Genomic DNA, 19,947 nt, shown 5'->3' on the forward strand with positions numbered 1-19,947 from the left:
CAGAGACGACTCCGCTCCTTCTCCGTGCTCCCAGAGGAGTCGGCGGAGGCCAGGTCACGGGCGGTCTCAAATGCCACCCTGGGATTTTGGATGATTTCCTGCTGGCAGTGAGAATCCAGACAACGAAGGGCTGTCAGCGGTGATGAGATGGTCAGATGAGGACAAGGGGGGGCTGGTGGAGGATGGGACGGGAGAGAGGAGGGAGGGACAGATTGACGAGGACGGTGTGCGGGGTGCAGGCGGAGAGGAGGGAGTAGATGAAGCCATGGTGAGAGGGCAGAGCGGTGCATGAGCTCACCATGCTAAGTGCTGGGTAACCCTCAAAACCTTATTACTATTATCCCCAAGTTACTGATGAAGAACCGAGAGTCAGAGAGACTGAATGACGTGCCCAAAGTCACGTGGCTGATCAGCAGGTAGGATGGGATTTGAACTCGGACAGCTAACCCAGGCCACTCAGTTAACCATTGCCCTGCTCTGGACAGGAGTCGGGGGACAATGGAAGTGGGAAAAGAGTCAAGATAAATCCCAGCATACCACTTCGCACCGGGCTTGGCATACATGCCGATAGGTTCCCATAACTGTAGGGTGAGTGGATGAAGGGGGGCAGAAGGGAGGGAGGGAAGGAGGGTGGGAAGGTGGGAGGGTTGATGGGTAGTCACGGGGTCTTTCCTATGGTGGACAAACTTTGAGATGGGCTCTAACTCTTCTGCCTCCCCAGATCCTGAGTCACTTCCCAAAACTTTATTGGCACCTTGAGCCCACCCATAAATGCCAACTTGAGGCCATTCCCCAGGACCCAGAAGGCCCATCCTGAGCAATGGGGAGGAGCCAGGACCGAGGCGGGACCCCCAGTTTCCCACCCCAACTCTGCCGCTGTATGGTCTGGGGTCTGCCAACAGTTTCCCCATCCGCACTATGAGCATTTAGTGTAGCTTTGTTCTGTCCCCAGGTAAGTCCACCACCAATGTGCAGACAGTAGGGATCCCTCCAGGGCAGGACCAGGTCACCCTTGCTTCCTGGAATGCTGGCTCCTTTTCTCCCTAGAGGACTCCTATTCACCCTTTGGCTCAGAGAGAAGTCCCATTCTGTCTCAGAGACACAGAGACAGACAGACGCAGAATCAAGACAGCTCAGAGAGACAGGGTGAAAGACACAGGTCCTGAAAAACAGACAGGGGGGAGGGGAGTAGAGGACAGGGGAGGGGACAGGAGGAGCTCGAGGCAGAGGTGAAGGAAGGCAGGACAAGACACAGAGGCTTCCCAGGCCAACCGGGTAAGTCTGGGATGCAAAGCTACAAAGACCAGGCCCCAAGTCCCTCACTTCCCAGGAGCCCTGGACTGGAGCTGGAGAGGGTCCAGAAACAGAGGCCAAGGCAGCCCCTGTGTGACTGGGGAACAAACCAGCCGGAAGATACTGAGATAGAGGAGTGGTTTATTGAAAGCTCACAACTCTCCCCTGAGGCCAGAGCTCTCTTCGAAGCAGAGTCCTGTGGCCAGCCCTATAGTCCCCACCCCAGGCGGGGGGGCAGAGCTGCAGGGCCAGAGCACCTGGGTGGTCCTGGGTGGGTAAGGGACACTAATACTGTCACCGACGCAGGCTAGAGGCTGGGAGGGAAACTGAGGCAGAGTGGGCAGGTGTACAGGCTCTGGCAGTGAATGGGGAGGGAAGGTGGCCGTCTCTCAGCTTCAGGATGCCACGGTCAGCACAACAGCGTTCTGCAAGGAGCGATGGTTCTCAATTACATCATCTGGGTCCTTGTGCCCAAGACCCCTGCGATGCCCTCCATCCCTGCAGCCACCTCTGTGTCGTCCTCCTAATTCTCCCCTTGGCCCCGCGCCCTGGAGTTAGCACTGAACCTGGAGCACAGCAGGCACTCAGGAATGGGATGAATGAGCGAACGAATGAATGAATGAATGACATCCAGTGCGGGAGAGGTCACTGACTTTCGAACTTAAGTCAAGAGACCCAAGTTCACGGGCCATTTCTCCTGCTAATTTCCTGTGTGGCCTTGGGCCAGAAATTTGGCCTCCTTTATCCCTGATCCTCATCTGAGAAATGGATCCATAACTCCTGGCTCTGCCCACCTCCCACAGCCATTCCAAGACTCAACACTGAAAAGGATTGTGAGGCCATGTTGCTATCGAGCAAGAAAAAAAAAAAAACTGTCATGACCTACCAGCCGTGCCTGCCACAGGCACAGGGTCAAGGAGAGACAGGACATGTATTTGCCACCCCTGGGCCAGCAGAGCTGTGGTTCTGGGAGCGAATCTGAGAGTCCATTCTATAGGTCAGACACGTGTCTGAATTCAACAGGAAAGGACTCTGTGACCGACGGACAGTGTCAGGAGTTTTAAGTGAGGCTCTCCAGAGACAAGATGAAGGCCCGGCGAGGCCACACCTGCACGGGAGGCTCACCTCTATGATCTCCAGGGCTGCAGTGGCAAAATTGACATTGAGAACCTTAGGCAGGGGAATTCCAACATCCAGGTCCACTGCGAAAAGGAAATGGTTAAAAGCAAAGGTACGTGGGGGCTGGGACCAGTTTCCTTAGGCCAGCCATTTCTGTTCTTGGGGACTCAGTTTCCCTTGTTGGCGGACTCATACCCATCCTACTAAACCCAAACAAAAGCGCTCCTTTTCTGTATCTATATCATCAGAGTCTCCCCTCAGGTTCTGTCAGCCCCCTGCACACTCTGAGTCATCTATATTCTTTTTTTTTTTTTTTAATTCTTTAAATGTTTATTTATTTTTGAGAGAGAGAGACAGAGTGGGAGCAGGGGAGGGGCAGACAGGGGGAGACACAGAATCTGAAGCAGCCTCCAGGCTCTGAGCTGTCAGCACAGAGCCCAACGTGGGGCTCAAACTCACGGACGGTGAGATCATGACACGAGCCGAAGTCGGACCCTTCACCAACTGAGCCACGCAAAAGCCCATATTCTAGTCATTCGTTTATATGACTATTTCCCTCTGGATTGTGAGCTTGAGGACAGGACACTGGTCAGATAGCTCTCAGGGCCCGGGGTCTGGTGTGATGGGGGTACTAATTGATGTGGTTTGAAATGGAACATTGGTGCCTCCGTTTCTGCATCTTGGAAATGGGATCAACCCCCCTCCAGCCTCAGTGTCTCTATCAGAGCAATGAACAATCCTGAGTTCAGACACTCCAGGTTTCCAAGAAGATAGCAAAGTCCTCCCATACCATTGAGCTTCGGCACGTAGGCCACCCGGACCACATCACTGAGCCATTCTTCTAAATGGGATGCCTGCAACAGAACACAGGGACGGCTGGGAGGTGTGGCTTCACAGGGAGCAGCACACCCCTCCCCAGGGAGGGAATCCAGAGGTCCAGCTTCTGAGCCTCCCCAAAGCCTGAGGACACAGTTCCTGGTGGGCACAGGGCCCACTGGGGTGGCTGCCAATGACCCCAAAGGGGACTCTGATTTAGGATGGCTTCACGCAGGCCCCATGAGCTTGGAAAAGTTGCCTTCCTAGAGGAAGGGTCTGTGGGGCCTGGAAGGGGCAGTGCCTGCGAAAGAGAGCAGAAAACATGCCCAGCTCCCATGTCCAGCTCCAGTAGAACTTTGAGCGGTCTGCTCTTAGATTCTTATTCATTTAGGGACCCTTAGAATGTTCTAGAACCTGAGACCATTGAGAGACTCCAGGACCTCAGAACTCTGAGAAGCAAGACACTAAGGGCTCTCTGGGGCTCTGAAGTGCTAGAACTTTCTGAGTTCCGGAACATTATTGTGCAAAGTTCCAGAATTTTGAACCCTTGTGAGATTCTGGATGTTAACGATTTGTGAGCTTCCAAGACTTTGCAAGACAATGAGGTTCACCTTCCTAAGACGACTCTTTCACACACACATACACGCACATGCACACCTGCTCTGACGTTTGGCCACTCTGGCTTGCTGGGGCAGAGCCCAGACTGAGGCCAGCTCAGTCGTACGACCGTGACTCATCCTACCCCTTTCCACCCCCCGCTTGCAGACCCTCACCACTGGCAAGCTGCTCACTCTCCCAGGAACTTACATCAAAGGCGTGGGCAAAGGAGGAGGCCAGCTTGACACGAAGCCTGGCGGAGAGAAGAGAGATGTTGGGGGGGCCCGCCGCCCACCACACCCCCAGTGTGTGCTACTCCTAGCTCTCCAGGATCAGGAAACAGGGTGACAGCTCCAACTCTGCCTCTATCCGGCCTCGACTCAGAGACTCAGCTTTCTCACCTGTAAAATGGGCCTGAAGGGATCTAACTTCCTTCTGAGATATCATGACTGCCCCCTCTGATGCTCTGGCCCTGGAGCCTTGGTGTCACTCCCAGCTGGCCCCGGGCCAGTGGCTGAACCTCTCTAAGCAGTGGCCCTCCCACAGACCAAGCTCTGGGCACAGGGTTCCCCGCATCCAGCACGCGAGCACTAAAGACAGCAACACCGACGGATCCCAGCTGACCCAAATGCAGGGCCAGGGCCCGGATGCGCGCCTCTATTTCCTGAAGCCTGAGGCATGAACTGCCACCAGGAAGGGGAGGCAAACCCAGGCAGCGGGCAAGGTTAGAAATGGTGGTAATGGAGCCTTGCAGGGGGGTGCAGGGGACACTAACGTGGGGTCAGGTGAGCACTGGGGGTCTACGGTTCAGGACAGGCAGATCCCAGAGGCCCCTGGGAAATCCCCCGCACCCAGGGGAGGGACAGGCAGGTCCCCAGGCCTCAGGCCAACGTGACAGCACTGGGCCTGGAGAGCGGAGGCCCAGACCGCAGACCTGCTTCTGGGACAACCCACTGTGTGAGCCTGGGCTTTGCTGACTATAAAGTGTTGGGCTGTGTCGGGAAGGACTGCCATCAACATCACCGTCTCTGCTCTTGTGATTACCATGGGGCCTAGTTACCACGGGGGTGGGCCCTTGAGAGAAGTACGCAGCCTGCATGAATAACAAAGCACGGCACAGCCATCTCTGTGGCTAGCCTCTGCGGCTGATCACTCGGAAGTTCAGACTCCGTGTCCTGGCAGCAGGTGCATCTCCCAGGGTCAGATTTGGAGCAGGTGCGATGGAAGAAGCCTGCTCCGGATCCTGCTTCCCTGAGCCCCTATTGTCTCATCTGTAAAATGGACTAACACCGACCACTCCCTGGCAGGTCCTGGAGGCAAGGAAGATGCTGGTAACTTAGTTGATGCTCAGTGAAGACAAGGCCCAGGACCCAATGTTACCGTTCCAGGGACAGCGAGAGGTGCAGCTTGGTAGCCGAGGGGGCCAGCTGGGCATTTAAAGTCAAAACCTGCATGGGGAAAGCAGGTGGAGGTTACCCATGAATTCAGCAGGAGGAGCTTGAGGGCAGGTCCCCTTGGGCCAACAAGGGACCCACCCGTTCCCTCCACAAATCCTTGCTACGGCCCTCTTGTGTGTTAGGGTCTGTGCTGGGCTCTGAGGAGGTAGCTTGAAGGTTCTGGTGTTCAAAAACCGGAGGACTGAGAGTGACTGACGTTGTACGAGAGGAAGCTCGGGGCCTCCAGGAGCCTGGAGAGACCCTCAATCCAGCCTACAGCGAGGAAAGGTGTCCCCAGCGAGGTGACGCCTGAACTGAATCTTGAAAGATGAAGCCAAGTGTGGGGGGAGGGGACGGCACTGCAGGTGGTGGACCCTGCCCGACAAAGGTGGGGAGCTGGCACCTGGCGGCCCTGAGTAACTGTGGCTTCGGGAGAAGGAAAGGCAGAGGATGAGGCAGGAGGGCACTGAGTGCCAGGCGAAGGTGCTTGGTCCTGGGGGGGGCAGGGCAGGGAGTGAGCAGGGGAGGGACCCGCCTCTGCCCTGAGGTGCCTTGGGGAAAACTAGCAGAGGTGGAGGGCCGGGAGGAAGCCCGAGGGTCACCCAAGGGTCACCCGAGAGACGTCTGAGCACACAGAGGCTGAGGACATGGGGAGTCTCTCCTGAGATCCGAGGAAAGCAGAGCGGACGGGACTCGGGCCAGGACAGATGTGTGACGGGAGCAGGCAGGAGTCTAAGCGGGCGCTGGGGCTTGGTCCAGACGATGACAATGGCAGGGGGCACTTCCTGTGCTGCGCCACGCAGGGCGTCCCACTCTGAAATCAGGGGGAAGGCCCCCCAGCATCCCGGAGAGGGCAGCCCTGCTCAGAACCCCGGTGCCAGGCCCCCTCGGGCACTCACCGCATTCAGCTCGAAGAGGGCTTCAGGGGTCCCTTTAGGGCGGTAGGACAGCACACGGATGTTAGCTGGGATAGACACTGTGGCCTTCTTGTTCTGGAGAGTGACCGAGGCTGCCTCTTTCACCCGTATCAAGAGCAGGAGCTGCTGGCCCGGGGGCAACTTTCCCAGGGCCTGGAGAGAGGCAGGGGCCGGGCAGGGGGCACGAGGGCAGCTTCAATGCCCCGATAATAGAATCAGTCAACAAACACTCACTGAGCACCTAATGGGCCCTGGGCACCATGCTGGGTGCTAAGGTTATAGCCTGAACCAGACTGTCTTGCTCCCGGCCCTCTGAGGCTAACATTCAAGTGGGGAGACATCAACCCATGGGACAGCTGAATCAGACTCCCACCTCGCAGTCAAAATCCCCTGCAAGAGCCACAGGCTCTACATGACCCGTCCTCTGCCCTCCTCTCCATCTTACCTCCAACCACTGGCCCCTCGTTCTCCTCTCCAGACTCACTGGCCACTCTGCTGTCCCTCCAACCTGCTAGGTATACTCCTACCTCAGGGCCTTTGCACTTGCTGTTTCCTCTGCTGGAAATGTCTCCCCCAGGTACTTGAGTGCTTCCCTCCCTCAGCTCCTTCAGCCTACTGGTCAAATGTCACCTCGGTGAGGCCTTTGAAGAGCACCCTGTTTAAAAGCACTATCCCCACCTTCCTAATCTGCCTTCACTGCCCCATTCGCTTCCACCTTCTGATGCTATGTATATTCTACTTATTCATTTGTCTGTCACCCCCACCAGGACGGCAGCTCCTGAAGCAGAGGCCTTTTGTCTGCTTTTTGTCTTTTGCTCCGTCTGTGTGCCCAGTACCTAGCACGGGGCCTGGGACTTAGTAGGTTCTCAGTGAATGGTAGTTGACTGACTGTATGAATCACACACTCAAGAGAGTCCAAGTTTCATAATCATGACGTCATAGAATGATAGAAGTGCTGGGAACCACGGAATCACAGAATCGAGCTTAGAATCACTTGAATACTGGGATCTGGGGACCAATCCAAGCCCAGACTCCCAGAGTTGCAGGGTCATAAGGACAGGGAGTCACCAGATCCCATCCTTATGTGTCCACAGGTTCTGAAGCCACGGAACCAGATTGAGAGCGGGGGCCATGGGGCTCTGACGCTGTGAGAACAAAGGCTACAACCTCCCGAGACAGGCCCAGCCTCCCTGAGCTGGAGGGACGTGGCCCGGCTTGCGGCAGGCATGGGTCCCCATTCCTGCCACTTCTGCCTCCCCAAGTCTTCTCCATCTTACAACTCCTGCTCTCAGGAGGTTCTTCTGAATGTCTAGCCCCATCTCTTCCTTTGCCTAAGACTCCTGTGCCCTTTAGCCAAGGACTCCAAGAAGCAGAGGCTTCTACGACATCCACCAAGGCTGATCTGAATCACCACCACCAAGAGTTCAATTTGTCCTCTGTGTCTCCAAACTCAGCTGCCCCCTCGATCTTCCCCAGTGGAAACCTTCTGGGCCTCACCCCCACCTCTATCAGAATCTGCTATTACATAAGGACCTTGCAGGAGTCATTTCAACTTCAGTATGAGTTCAGATGCCCACGGCTAGCAAGTGGCTGGTCCAGCCCTAGTGGAACAGTCAGGAAAGCTGAAGCCAGGCCCTGAAGCCACACACTGATTGATGTGCACTAGTCAAACCCCCCTGCCGAGTCCTCTCCTTTTCCTTCCCTCCTCCAGCCCAGCACCCAGAGTCTTCTCCCTGGGGGCAGAGAAGACCGAGACCAGGATGAAGCTGGGCAGGTGGAAAGAGGGGAAGAATCTCCTGTCCTCTGTCATGGAGAGGACAAATACCCAGCTGACTTCTGGGCAGTTAAACTCTGATCCTTTCCTCTCCAAGCAAAAATCTGCTGTCAGGAAAGTTTAAGTGTAAGGGATTCAAACTTGAGTGGGGATTTGGACTCAACATTCAATTGCAGCTGTCTGGAGAGCTGTATTGGGAAAGATTCTGGAGTTCACTCAGGCTCATCGGGAAAGAGCTACAAGGATCAAAGCCCATGAGAGGGTCACTCACCTCGGGGACCAAAGCTGCCAGGTCTGTCGTTGTCAATGGCACGTTGCTGGGAACCTGGACCCAAGACCAAATGGGGTGTAGGATGAATACAGAGACAAGACAGGAATTCTTGAGCACACACAAAGCTGTTTTGCCCACACCCCACCCCACCCCTGCCAGTTACGCACACACAACCCTACACACACTCATGTTCCTCTTATTGGCCAACAATGAGTGTTTACTACTCGCCAGGCATATGCTAAGGGTTTTGTGTGCCTTTGCTCATTTCCGCATCTATGACATTAACTCAGAGAGGTAGGTGCTATGATTACTCCCATTTTACAGACGGGAAGCCTGATGCTCCTGCCCAAGGTCATAAGCTGGTGAGTCGTACTGCAGGATTTGACCTGGGCAGGCTAACTCCAGAATTTTTAAACTCCTCTGCCAGAGCTCACAATCTGAAGGTCCAGGGATCTGGTCCCAGACATTTCTGCCCTTTATCCAAATAGTATTTTCAAAAATGATGAGTTTGCTTCCAGTGTTAACAAATCAAGAAATTTCATATAAATTTGCCAGGCTCTGGCTAAAAATTTGGAAAACCTGGTCACACTGGACCTGTACCCCATCCCCTTGGGGAAGCAGAGTGGCAGGTAGACACAGGCTCCCTCATTCACTACAGTCCCATCAGGCAGGCTTTCACTGATAATGGCCCAGCGCCCCCAGCCCTGATGGTTGAGGTCCCTGAACTACACGTGCCTACTTCTCAGAACATGCCTGTTCACACAGGATAAATATACACACACGTTCTCTCCTGACCAGAGGATTCCCAGACACTTACCCAACACACAGCTATCACCCACAGGGGAGGACAGCACCAGGACATAACCACTATGGTCCCTTTCTCCTGCCACCCACGCACACCCACAAGCTGCTCGGACACACACATTTTCACACTCGGTCTCTCCCTGGCCTTCCCAGTCTCCTCCCCCCAGCTAGAAGACACCTGGCTCCCAGCTCAGGGCCCTATTCCCACCTCCCACAGGCCTTGACAGTGCTCTCTGGACCCCCACCTTCAGGAAGTGAGTGATCAACCCTTGCTCCCTTCAGCCTGAGCTGCAGGCAAGGGCCCCAGGTGGCTCAGACTCACTGCCTTCGGAAAGGGTGAGACCAAGAAAAATGTCTCTGGGTGGGGCTCCTGGGGATTAGGCCTTCCAGAAATCCTTGAGGGTGTGAAAAGGGCCAGAATGGAAGCAGAGAGGTCCTAGAAGCTTTAGAACAAATGTCCGAGTGACCTTTGGTATAGTCCAGCCCTAGTTTTCTTTTTTCCAACTCAACTCTGCTCTTAAGAAAGCAGTGGAAATGTGAGCTACTCACACTTTAGTATAAAATCGGGCTCTGACTCCAGAAGAACTCATAAGGTACAGGGATGGAAAACTAGCTACATTTCATATGCCAGTTCTGACCAATCGAAGGTCACTTCCTGGAGTGCCACGTTGAGAAGGATTCAGAGGTCCCATTCAGATTTAGCCAAGCAGAGGGCCATTATCGATTAGCGATGCCTGACACAAGGACAAGAGTGGGCACATGCATGCCATAAATTGTCCAGCCCTCTCCAACTATAGAGAAGAGGGCTAGTCAAGGTTGACCAGTGATGATGGGACTAGCTCATCACTAGCACTGCCAAGCCATAGTGGGACAGGGAGCCTCACTTACCAGCTCAGGGGTGATGTCTATGTCGAGGGCACCGTTGGCCTGCAGAAGCCCAAACACAGTGTTGAAGAGGTACAGAGGCACAACCACCTGAGATGTGTGGTCATCCTTGGGGGGCACCTTGATGGGTTTCGGGGGCTTGGGGAAGTCGATGATGTCACCGGCTACGCTTTTCACGATGGGCTGTATGGGAGGAGACAGAATGGCTTATCCACCTCGCTCTGAGCCAGCATCCCCTACCCAGCCTCTGCCAGCACCCCAGCACACCCCGGCTGTGGGCAGGGCCTTGGCGGGGACTCACGTTGATATCCAACTCTATGTACTGGTTAGAGATAAGAGGCAGCGTGGCCAGAGTAAATTCCACGGACCCAAGAGCCCCAATGGGCACCAGGCCTGCATGGGGAAGGGAGGAGGGAGAAAGATCCCGTGAGCCCAGCCCCCAATAACAATAGGCCCAACTACTATTTACTGAGTGCCTGGCCTTCCACTAAGCATTCACTTGAACACTATGGTCGTCCCCATTTTATAGATAAAGAAACTGAGGCTCAGGCAGAGAAGTCACCAGCTCAAGGCCACATGTAGAGACAGAGGTGCCCCTAATTCTCTCTCCTTATCCTGGTTCTGCCGTTTGGTATTTTTCAAAGGCATCCCTGTCTCCATAAGGCTCAGGGAGACTGGGGACCACTGCGGCTGTGGGACTTTGGGTTCCTGACTTAAATTAAGCTCTGGGTCTCAGTCATCTGGTCTGTCCAGATAATAATAACTGCCTCGTGCTCCGGACGGTGCCAAACACACCATCAGTGTGGACAAGTGGCCTGCAGCCCCCGGCAGGGAGAGGCCTGGGTGGCTCAGGGCCTCTAAGCCCTGTTGAACTGGCCTCGGCCCAGAACCCCACCATTAGACCTCTTCCATGTGGCGGCCCCATCAGTCTGAGGAGGGAGTGAAAGGTCCCGGAATTCTGCCCCTTCCTGTTTCCCTTGGTGCCCCCACCCACTGGGGTGATGGGAGGGAGGGGTAGGAGAAGAGGCAAGGGGGAGGGGGTTGGGCCCCAGCTTACTCAGCGCAGTCCCCAGGAGCTCATTCACCACGCCCAGCACACTGTCCACCATGGGGCACAGCTGTGTCCGGAAGAGACACGTGTTACAGGAAAATAGAAGTGGCCCCAGCCCAGTGCAGGGGACAGGCTACATTTTCTCTAGAAGATTTGCTCTGTGGTCCTGGGGACCAAGGCAAGTCAGAATGTGAGACAGATTGGGGGACACACGGGCGGGAGGCAAGGGGGGGACTGGAGCCTGAAGTGTCCGAGGGGGCAGGGGTGGTACAGAGGGCCAGTTCCATGGGCCCCCTCAGAAAACCTCGAAGGATGCCGGAGGAGCGGGGGAGGCACTATTCAGAGGCCAGCTGGGGTGTGGGGACAGAGCCCTCCACTGTGGAGCAAAGGCAGCTGCCCCCTCTGAGGTCTCGGGCCCCTCCCGCTATCCGGGGGGGCACTGGGCAACCTAGGATTCAGACACTGAGGGGGGGGGCAGCCCCAGAGAGTCAGGCCTGTGCCCTGGGGCATCTGCTGCACACACAACACCACTGTGTGTTCGCTGGGCTCTGAGGACGGAGAGACAGTAGTGTGGCTTCCAGAATCCCAGGTCTGGAAGTCATAGAATCTGAGTCCACTGGAGCAGGAACCCCAGAGTGACCCAGTCCAGCCCCTTCATTCTACAGCTGGGACAGGAGAAGAAAGGTGACCGGCCCAAGGTCCCAGAGAGACAAGAGAGGGCTGCCTTTTCATTACACTCAGGGCCCCCAACTCCAGGGCTTCTGGGGTCAGGCGTGTCACAGAAACAGGAGGAGGAGACCAGAGGGCCCGGGCCAGGCAGGAGGAACTCCTTCCTGGGTGCCAGCGTGTGTCACCTACAGGAAGGAGGCTCTGTGCGGCTAGGGTGGCTGGCTGCACCAGAGAAGCCAGAAATTGGATTGCTACGAGAAACCTCCAATCACTAAATGCTAGTAACTAAGTCTTATTTTTAAAACCTCTTAGAGCTACACAAATCCTGCTTTGCAGTCAGTTGTCCAGGTTAGGGGCGGTGATTTATTGATTTATTTATTTTTAATGTTTATTTATTTTTGAGAGACAGAAGGTGAGTGGGTTGGGGCAGAGAGAGAGAGAGGGAGGCACAGAATCCGAAGCAGGCGCCAGGCTCCGAGCTGTCAGCACAGAGCCCGACGGGGGGCTCAGACTCACAGACGGCGAGATCATGACCTGAGCCGAAGTCGGACGCTCAACCCACTGAGCCACCCAGGTGTCCCTAGGGACGGTGATTTAAACGTACCCACTCCCGCTTGTTGAAATCCGCCTGAAATGGGCCTGGGTCAGGGTCCTTGCCGCCGGGACCTTCCCTCTTCCTCCTGCACTTCGTTCCCGACTGGCTTTGTCAAGCCCAGGCCAGTTTTGCCAACCACAGGCTCCCACAGCTATTCCTCACAAGGACTCGCAAGAGAGGTCCTGCCAGAACTGTGGGTCTGGAGGTCTGGCCGCCCTTTGCTGGCTGTATGACCCCAGCAAGACCATCCCCTCACTGGCCTCAGTGAAAGGGGGCTGTGCACAGAACAGCTTTTCTCAGGTGTGGCTCACGTCCCCTGGAGGAAACCAGGACGGCTGGGGCAGGCCATGAGCAGGCATCCTAGAGCAGCTTAATTATAACACGTTTAACTTCTGATGTATCAATATATGTGTATGCAGTTTCCTGAACATGTTTGCCAAGCCCAGGGCTCTGCTGTAATTTAATTCAAAGTTAGTTTAAAGAAAACCATAGGGGCGCCTGGGTGGCTCAGTCGGTTAACTGTCCAACTCTTGATTTCGGCCCCGGTCATGATCTCAGGGTTTGTGGGATCAAGCCCTGTGCCGGGCTCTATGCTGACGGTGTGGAGCCTGCTTGGGATTCTCTCTCTCCCTCTCTCTCTGCCCCCTCTTGCTCTCTCTTTCTCTCCCTCAAAATTAATAAATAAACTTTAAAAAATAAAGAAATCAAGAAAACTATTAAGTCAATAATGTAGGAGGCAAAGACAGAGCAGGGAGGAAGAAAGGGGCTTGGATTTGGGAGCAGGGGACTCAGGTCATCTGGAGCTATAAAGTCAGGATCCGGAAGTCTGGGGATGGATTGTGTCCTGTCACCTGCAGACTTGCCGGAGGCACCTGGGGGACTCGTGGGCAGGCCAGGATGGGATTACCCAGTGGGCGTGGAAGGGAGGAACAGCCTAATCCTGCCTGGCGCCCAGATTTACTCAAAGCCGAGGAAGGAGAGGCACAGTCATGGGGAGGGGCATGCCTGGCCCGTGACTCACACACTCACCAATCCCGGGAGCACCTTGAAGAGGGTCTGCTCCACGACCCCGAAGAGCGGTGCGGGCAGCAGCCTGCGTAGGGAGAGAAGTGTGAGGGTGTGGCCACCACACAGGGACAGCACCAACTGGGATGACAAGGCAGAGTGGGCACTGGGGGCTCTGGATGTCTCCTGTCTCCCCTCCTGGGGCTGAGGGGGTTGACTCAGGCTTTGGAGACCTGGGTTTAAATCTTGGCTCTGTCTTGCCATGGAAAGCAGGGGGATGACTTCAGTTTCCCCATCTGTACAATGCCCACCTTAAAGAATTGTTGGCTGCCGAGATTAAGTGGGAATGTACTCATGTCTGGTATACAGTCTGTGTTCCGTAAATGTCTGTTCCCTGCGTCTCCTCTAACATTTATAGACAAATGACATTTGGGTCCAGAACAGGGCCTGGCTTAGAGCGGGGGCTCAATAAATATCTGTTGAGTGAATTCATGAACGTTTGTTGAATGATTGAATGACTGAATGAATAAGAAGAAGATGTTCAGGTCTGTTTGGATTCTAGGGGAGCCTGGAGAGCAGGGGTGGCAACCACAGAACCACAACCACAGGTCGCCAACACCATCCAGGCTCTACTTCCTCCAAGGCTGCCTCCAGCTCAGAGGAGCAGGAGGGAGCCACTGGAATTTAAGGAGCCCAAAGACCCCACCTAGAAACTCTGGAAAGCCCTTCTGGAAACATAGGCATTCCTGGTTCCCCCTATTTATGGGAGCTAACACAGAGCTGTCTGATTACCCCTCGCGGCTACAGCCACCCAGCAAAGATGGGCTGGCAGTGTGGGAGTCAGCCTGGAATCTAGAAACTAATGGGGCGGCGCAAAGTGTGAGGCAGGGGAGGGGTAGGTGCCCCAGGGGTGTGGGGTGGGTGCAGAGCCCTGGGGAAAAGCCTTGGATGAGTCCAGAGACCAGCCCGTGTCCATCCTTGCTGCAATCTGTGTGAGACCTTTGACAAGTCTCTTGCCCTCTTTGGGCCTCAGTTGTCTCATAGGAGTGATGGTTCAACACCGGTGTAGGGAGGGCCACTGTGTCCCGAACAGTTGGGGAAAGAGAGGGAGGTAAAAGTGCCAGAGCCTTCTGGATCATCAAATTTAGGTCTTCATTATACAGACGGGCCCAGAGGAGGAGGCTCCTCTGGGGTCACACAAGTCACAGGCAGAGCTGGGTCTCTGATGTACTGAGTTGGGGAACTGAGATGGCCGGGGTCTGCTCTATCTGGGAGAGGGGACGACAGGCTCTCGGGCCAGGGTGGCTGGGGTGGAGAAGGGGGACGCCCAGGAGTGGGTGATGCTAGCTAGGGGCTGGGCAGTACCCCCTGTCCGTGCTGGGCCTCGGTCTGCGGGTCCGCGAAGCCGGCTGAACTTGGCCGGACCGACAGGAAGCGGGGTGGTATCAGGACCCGCCCAGCCAGAGACCCAGGAGATGCCCCAGTGTGCGCCCCGGAGAGGAGCCCCTCGAGGAGCCCCCCACACACACCCCCGCACGTGCAGGCGTGGAAGCCGCCCTCTGTGGGCTCGAGCCCGCGGACTCACCCCGAGAGCAGGCTGATGTGGCCCAGGAGCGTGCTGCAGCGCTTGAGGACGAGCGTGGGCGTGCCCCGAGAGCTCACGCCCAGAGCCACCCGCGACGACACGTTCACCTCCGCGGCCAGCTGCAGGAGGCCCCCCAGGGGCCTGCGAGACCCGCTGCTGGGGGCGTGGCCAGGCTGCCCGGCCCACCCGACAGCGCCCGCCCAGGCCACGCCCCCCCGGGGGCTGCGAGGGCCCTGAGGAGCGAGTAGGGACCGGCGAGCTGGCTGGTCCCCACGCCTTCCTGCCACCCCCTGCCCCATTTTCATGTTCCTGCATCCTCTTCTCCCACCTCCTCGAGTGAGCCCTGAGCCACGGGGCAGGGGTCTCCAGGAAAGTGAGATGGAAGTTGCTGGAGAACAGTGTGATGGAGGTCTCCGGGAGGGGAAATGGGGGGGAGAGGGGGGAGATCCAATATGGTGGGTGTCCCTTCGGGAGGAAGTAGGCTGGGAGGAAATGGGGGGGGGGTCAGTGAGATGGGGGTGACAGGACAACAGAGTGGGGGTCCCCAGGGGAGCAGTGGGCTGGGCTGGGGAGCAGTGGGGTAGAGGTTCCCCGGGACGCACTCACCCAGAGCCATGCAGGCCCACCTTGGTGTGCAGGCTCAGCTGCACCCCAAACCCAGGCAGCAGCTTCAGCGACACCTTCGGCAGTGTGAGCTCCTCAATCTTCAGCCTGGGACGGCGACAGGAGTCAGGGGGAGGGCCACTCACTCCCAGCCACCCTCCAGTGTCAGTCCCTTAGTGCCTGGGCCATCTCAGACCAGGTGGTGCCTAGACCCTCTGGATGGGGAGGTGTCCCAGATCCCATCTGTAACTCATAAATCCAACTGTGTGCCCAATGACTTCACCTCTCTGGGCCTCAGTTTCTTCATCTGGAAGGTGGGACGATACAAGCACCCACCTCAAATGTTGCAAAGACAAGTAACACGATGTGGGTACTGATGCTGGTACAGCATGTGTTCAATAAATGTAATATCATCCTCATTAGAGGCTCAGTGTATTAAAGTGATCTCCCCACCCCATCCTCATGGCCTCAGTCCTGGTTCAGTCTCTGACCTGGACCATTGTCTCCCTACTCCTATCTCCAGGCTTATGCACGTGCAACTCAGGTAGCTTCTTGAACACAGCTCCTTGTGTGTTCAAGACAGCTGATTGTTTTCTCTGTCTTCTGGGCCTCTGCCCAGGCTGTTCCTTCTGTCTAGAACACTTTTCCTTTGACTTTCCTTCCACTCTGCATCTGCCTTCGGCTAACTAACTCCTCCTGGCTATCCAGATTGACCTTCCCCTGATTGACCACCAACGAGGGAATGGTTCCTACCTACCTGGGGCAGGCTGTAGGGCTGGTGATTAACCACCTGCACCCCCACCCACCACTCCCTACCTGGGTGAACTTGGGCAGGGCCCCTCACTGCCGGGGGCCTCAATCTCACCTGTTAAATGCCATTGATAACAGTCCTACTTCTGGATTACATGGGATAATTAATTTACAGTGTTCAGCACAGTGCTGGTTACATAGAAAACCCAGCTAAGTGGTGATTAAGTTATAAATATTAGCTATTATGTGATTTCATTCATTCATTCAAAAATATTTTTTGAATATCTATTACATATTAATGATATTAATGATATTAGGGATATGGCAATGAACAGGCCAGACGAAAGCCCTACCCCTCCTGGGGTTTATAACCTAGCAGGGGAGGCAAGAAACAAACCAGTAAAGATAGGGGGTGCAGGGGAGTGATACATCTTCTGGAGAACTTGAAGGCAGGGGAGGGGAAAAGGAGGGGCTGGTCGGCATAGGGCTTTTTGGAGCAAACGCCCAAAGGAGGTGAGAGGGAGCCGTGCAGATACCTAGATTAGCCCAGAGAGACTAGGCAACTTGCCCTAGGTCACACAGTGAATAACTGAAGTCAACCCGGAACTGGAACCCTCAACCGCAGGGACATGCTGTCATTCCTGTGTTTCCTGATACACAGTAGACTCATTATTTTCTGACTCAGGCCCTGGGACTCCCTATGCAGGGCTCCCCACATCACCCCCACTGCCTGCCAAGAAATCGAAGACAACTTCTCCTCTCTTCCCTGAAGCAAAACAAAAGAAAGAAAGAAAGAAAGAAAGAAAGAAAGAAGACCAACCTTCCTGTAGGGCACATAGCATGTGGGCAGTTGAGAGGCCACAGTGAAGACTCACCCAGAAAGCTCTTCCACAACGCCAAAAATCCCTCCATAGCTCAGCAGGCCGCCTCCTCCGAGCAGTCCCCCAGAGCCCAGGAGGCCCTGGTTCACAGATGTGACTGTGCCCAGCACGTTCTGCAGAATGGGCCCTCCAACCAGCGAGTTCTGGATGGCTGCAGGGAGGATTGAAGGGGGAAGTTCATTTTACAGAAGGGGAAGTAGGGTCCAGAGGAGGGCAGAGACTTGCTCAAGCTCATACAGCAAGTTGGGTTCGGGGCCAATAGTATGACTAGCGTTCCTTGATTCTGGGCCACCTCATAGCACCAAAAGAAAGGGCAGAAGCAAAGGAGGGAGCACATAGCCACCAGGGCTTGACCAAAATGGAGGAGGTGACCCTTGCTCTTCCTGGGCCCCCCTGGCCTGGCTCTGCAGAGAAAGGCAGGACAGAAGAGGCCTCCTTGGGAGGGCTGGGGCAGGCCAGGCCGATTCCCTGAAGAGTTTCCTGTTCACGACTGCCCTACTCTACCCCCGAGACAGTCACCCTGGGCCATTGGGCCCCAGAGCATGCAATGCCTCATTGAGTCCCCCCACCCTGGAAACGTGGGGCAGAGACGCTGGGCCCGCCAGCCTCCTCCATCCCACCCGGCCCCATCCCTGAGGCAGACACAGCCCTCACAGGCCTCACCCAGTCCTCCTCTCTGGAGGAGGTCAACTGATCACCCAAGGGGGCCTGCAAGCAAATTTTAACCCCTGAGCTCTCCGAGCAGATGAAAATCACAGCCTGTTTCCAGCACTTCCTTAAAGCAGCCACTCTAGCATCACCATGCGGATGTCTACACTGCAGCTGGGCCCCTCACAGACTGCCCGTCTTGGGCTCACCTTTGCCAAGTTCATCTTTGTCAATCCGAGCCAGCGTGCCCACCGTCTCAAGTAGCCCCTGGCACGGAGTCGCCAGACCCCAGAGGAGGAGTAAGGACCACATGCCCAACATCATCGATGGCACACCTGTCAGGGGCAGAAGCAGGAACTCTGAGGCACTGCTCGTGCCCAAGACCTCACCTGACCCCCGTGCCGCATCACCAGCCTGGGGCCCTCCCGCCTGCCCAGCGCGGCTCCATCCAGCCTCACTCCCAGGAAAACAGCAGCTCACGTCAGCTCTTTGCGTCCCTGGTGAACGTGAACCTGCCAGGCCTCGGAGGGAGAGTGACAGAGGGGCCTTCCTTTCCAGGACAGCAGGATTGGGAGCTTTGTTTCCTGGACCTGCTTTCCCATTGGCTCATGAGACCATTTCAGAAGGTGTGGCTGACTGGGGACCCCCCCCCCCATTAACAGGCCCCATTTCTCTCCTCCTCCCTGGCCTCTATCCTTCCATGTTGGAAGGAATGAGATGGGAGGTGAGAGCAGGGCTAACTTACTAGTTTCATAGCATGGCACTTGTCTTTATGGAGTGACTGCTAATGCGGTCACATATCCATCTAACCCCTCATGTAATCTCTGCTTAAACCCCACTTCCCACTGCCCTTGGGATACAACCCAGGCTTCCTGCCATTCCCCACTAGGTCCCTGACTGCCTTTTTGACCTTCTCGGTCTTAAACACCTAAGCCCCTTTCCACCTCAGGGCCTTTGCACATGCTGTTCTTGCTGTTAGGAAGGCTCTTCCCCTGGTTCTTTGCATGACTGACTCCCCATCCCAGGTTCTGAATAAATGTTGCCAGCTTGGAGAGGCCTCCCTCCTTTACCTTGTCTAAAGAAGCCTGTTTGCCACTAAGCATCGCTTGGCGTATTTATTTTAAGGTGCTATTATGCTATCATACATTATGTGTTCGTGTCCTTGTTTGCCATCTCTTTAAGCTCCCCGAGGGCAGAGACTGTATCTAGGGCTTCCGTGCATGATGTGTGCTGGATGGGTGTTTGCTGAGGGGGCAAGAGGGGATGGAAACCCAGCTGCACTTCAGTAGCCCACCATTTGCCCTGGCACAGGCTGTGTCTGCCCAGAGAGGGCACTTTTACTCATCTGCGCAAAGATGCATATGGGTGTCATGTACACCAGGGGCAATCTCAGCAGTGTCTGTCTTCTGTCTCCAAGACTCATCCCAGAGTGGCTCCCTGTAACCTTGGGGTCCCTTGTGGAGGGAAGCAGTCCCACAATGGGAAACCAGTTGGTTTCCATGGCTTAGAGAAAAATGCACACCCTTAGAGCCCTGTCCATAGGACATCCCTGCCTTTGCCCCCATCTGAGCCCCAGTTTTCCCGTCTGCAAATGGGCTTTTTCTCCCGTCACCCTCCAGGCAGCCCCCAGTGCCCTCCTATGGTGAATTCGTTCTGTGCCCATTATTCAGATGGGATAGCCGGGTGGTCGCAGGGTCAATGGTTGGGGATCTGGATGAGGCTAGGGCTGCTGCAGGCTGCCTTACCCACACCTGCAGCTCCACGAGGGGTGGGTGGAGGCTCCCAGCCTCTTGCCGGCTCCTCCACCCTCTTGGGCCGCGGGGCGGCCCTTATATGCCCACATCAGCTCTGGGGACACAAAGGGGCACAGCCGCCAGAAATCCGTCAATGTGTCATGTCAGAAGCAAATTGCGGTTTTTCCTGAGGGCCTGGGCTAAGCCTTCCTTCTGAGGGGAGAGAAGGGGGAGCGGGTGGGGGCTGGGGTTAGTGCCCAGGGGCGGGAGTGAAGGTCTGGGGCTGTGGAGGCAGCCACCTCCTCCCAGAGCTGGGGACAGGGTGGGGCGTTCCGCCCACCTATGGAGTCTCCCTCCAAGGTTCTCCAAGGGCCCCCTGATGGCACAGAATCTACCCTGCCTCCCACCTACTCCAACTAAGGCCAGGGGAGAGAAGAAAGGAAGACCCCTGCCACCCCTACCCCAGGCCTGGCATGGAGATGGCCATGGGACCTGGAGAGAGGAACTCTGCACCA

At 55.8% G+C, this 19,947-nt stretch overlaps 1 protein-coding gene across 1 annotated transcript; it reads right to left on the reverse strand.

The window, feature by feature from the left end:
• Window positions 1-1,417: 1,417 nt before the first annotated feature.
• BPIFB3 (BPI fold containing family B member 3) lies at window positions 1,418-18,264 on the reverse strand. Its single transcript, XM_027070306.2, has 15 exons — window positions 17,909-18,264; window positions 17,046-17,202; window positions 15,424-15,528; window positions 14,818-14,958; window positions 13,257-13,320; window positions 10,970-11,030; window positions 10,214-10,305; window positions 9,916-10,095; window positions 8,224-8,277; window positions 6,161-6,331; window positions 5,206-5,273; window positions 4,036-4,078; window positions 3,203-3,266; window positions 2,419-2,495; window positions 1,418-1,718 (listed from the first exon to the last, which is right to left on the reverse strand). The coding sequence occupies exons 1-15, from the start codon at window positions 18,021-18,023 to the stop codon at window positions 1,689-1,691; spliced, it is 1,422 nt and encodes a 473-aa protein (XP_026926107.2). The 5' UTR covers window positions 18,024-18,264; the 3' UTR covers window positions 1,418-1,688.
• Between the last annotated feature and the right edge of the window lie 1,683 nt (window positions 18,265-19,947).

This window comes from Acinonyx jubatus, chromosome A3 (assembly GCF_027475565.1).
Source record: "Acinonyx jubatus isolate Ajub_Pintada_27869175 chromosome A3, VMU_Ajub_asm_v1.0, whole genome shotgun sequence".
Taxonomy (NCBI): Eukaryota; Metazoa; Chordata; class Mammalia; order Carnivora; family Felidae; genus Acinonyx; species Acinonyx jubatus.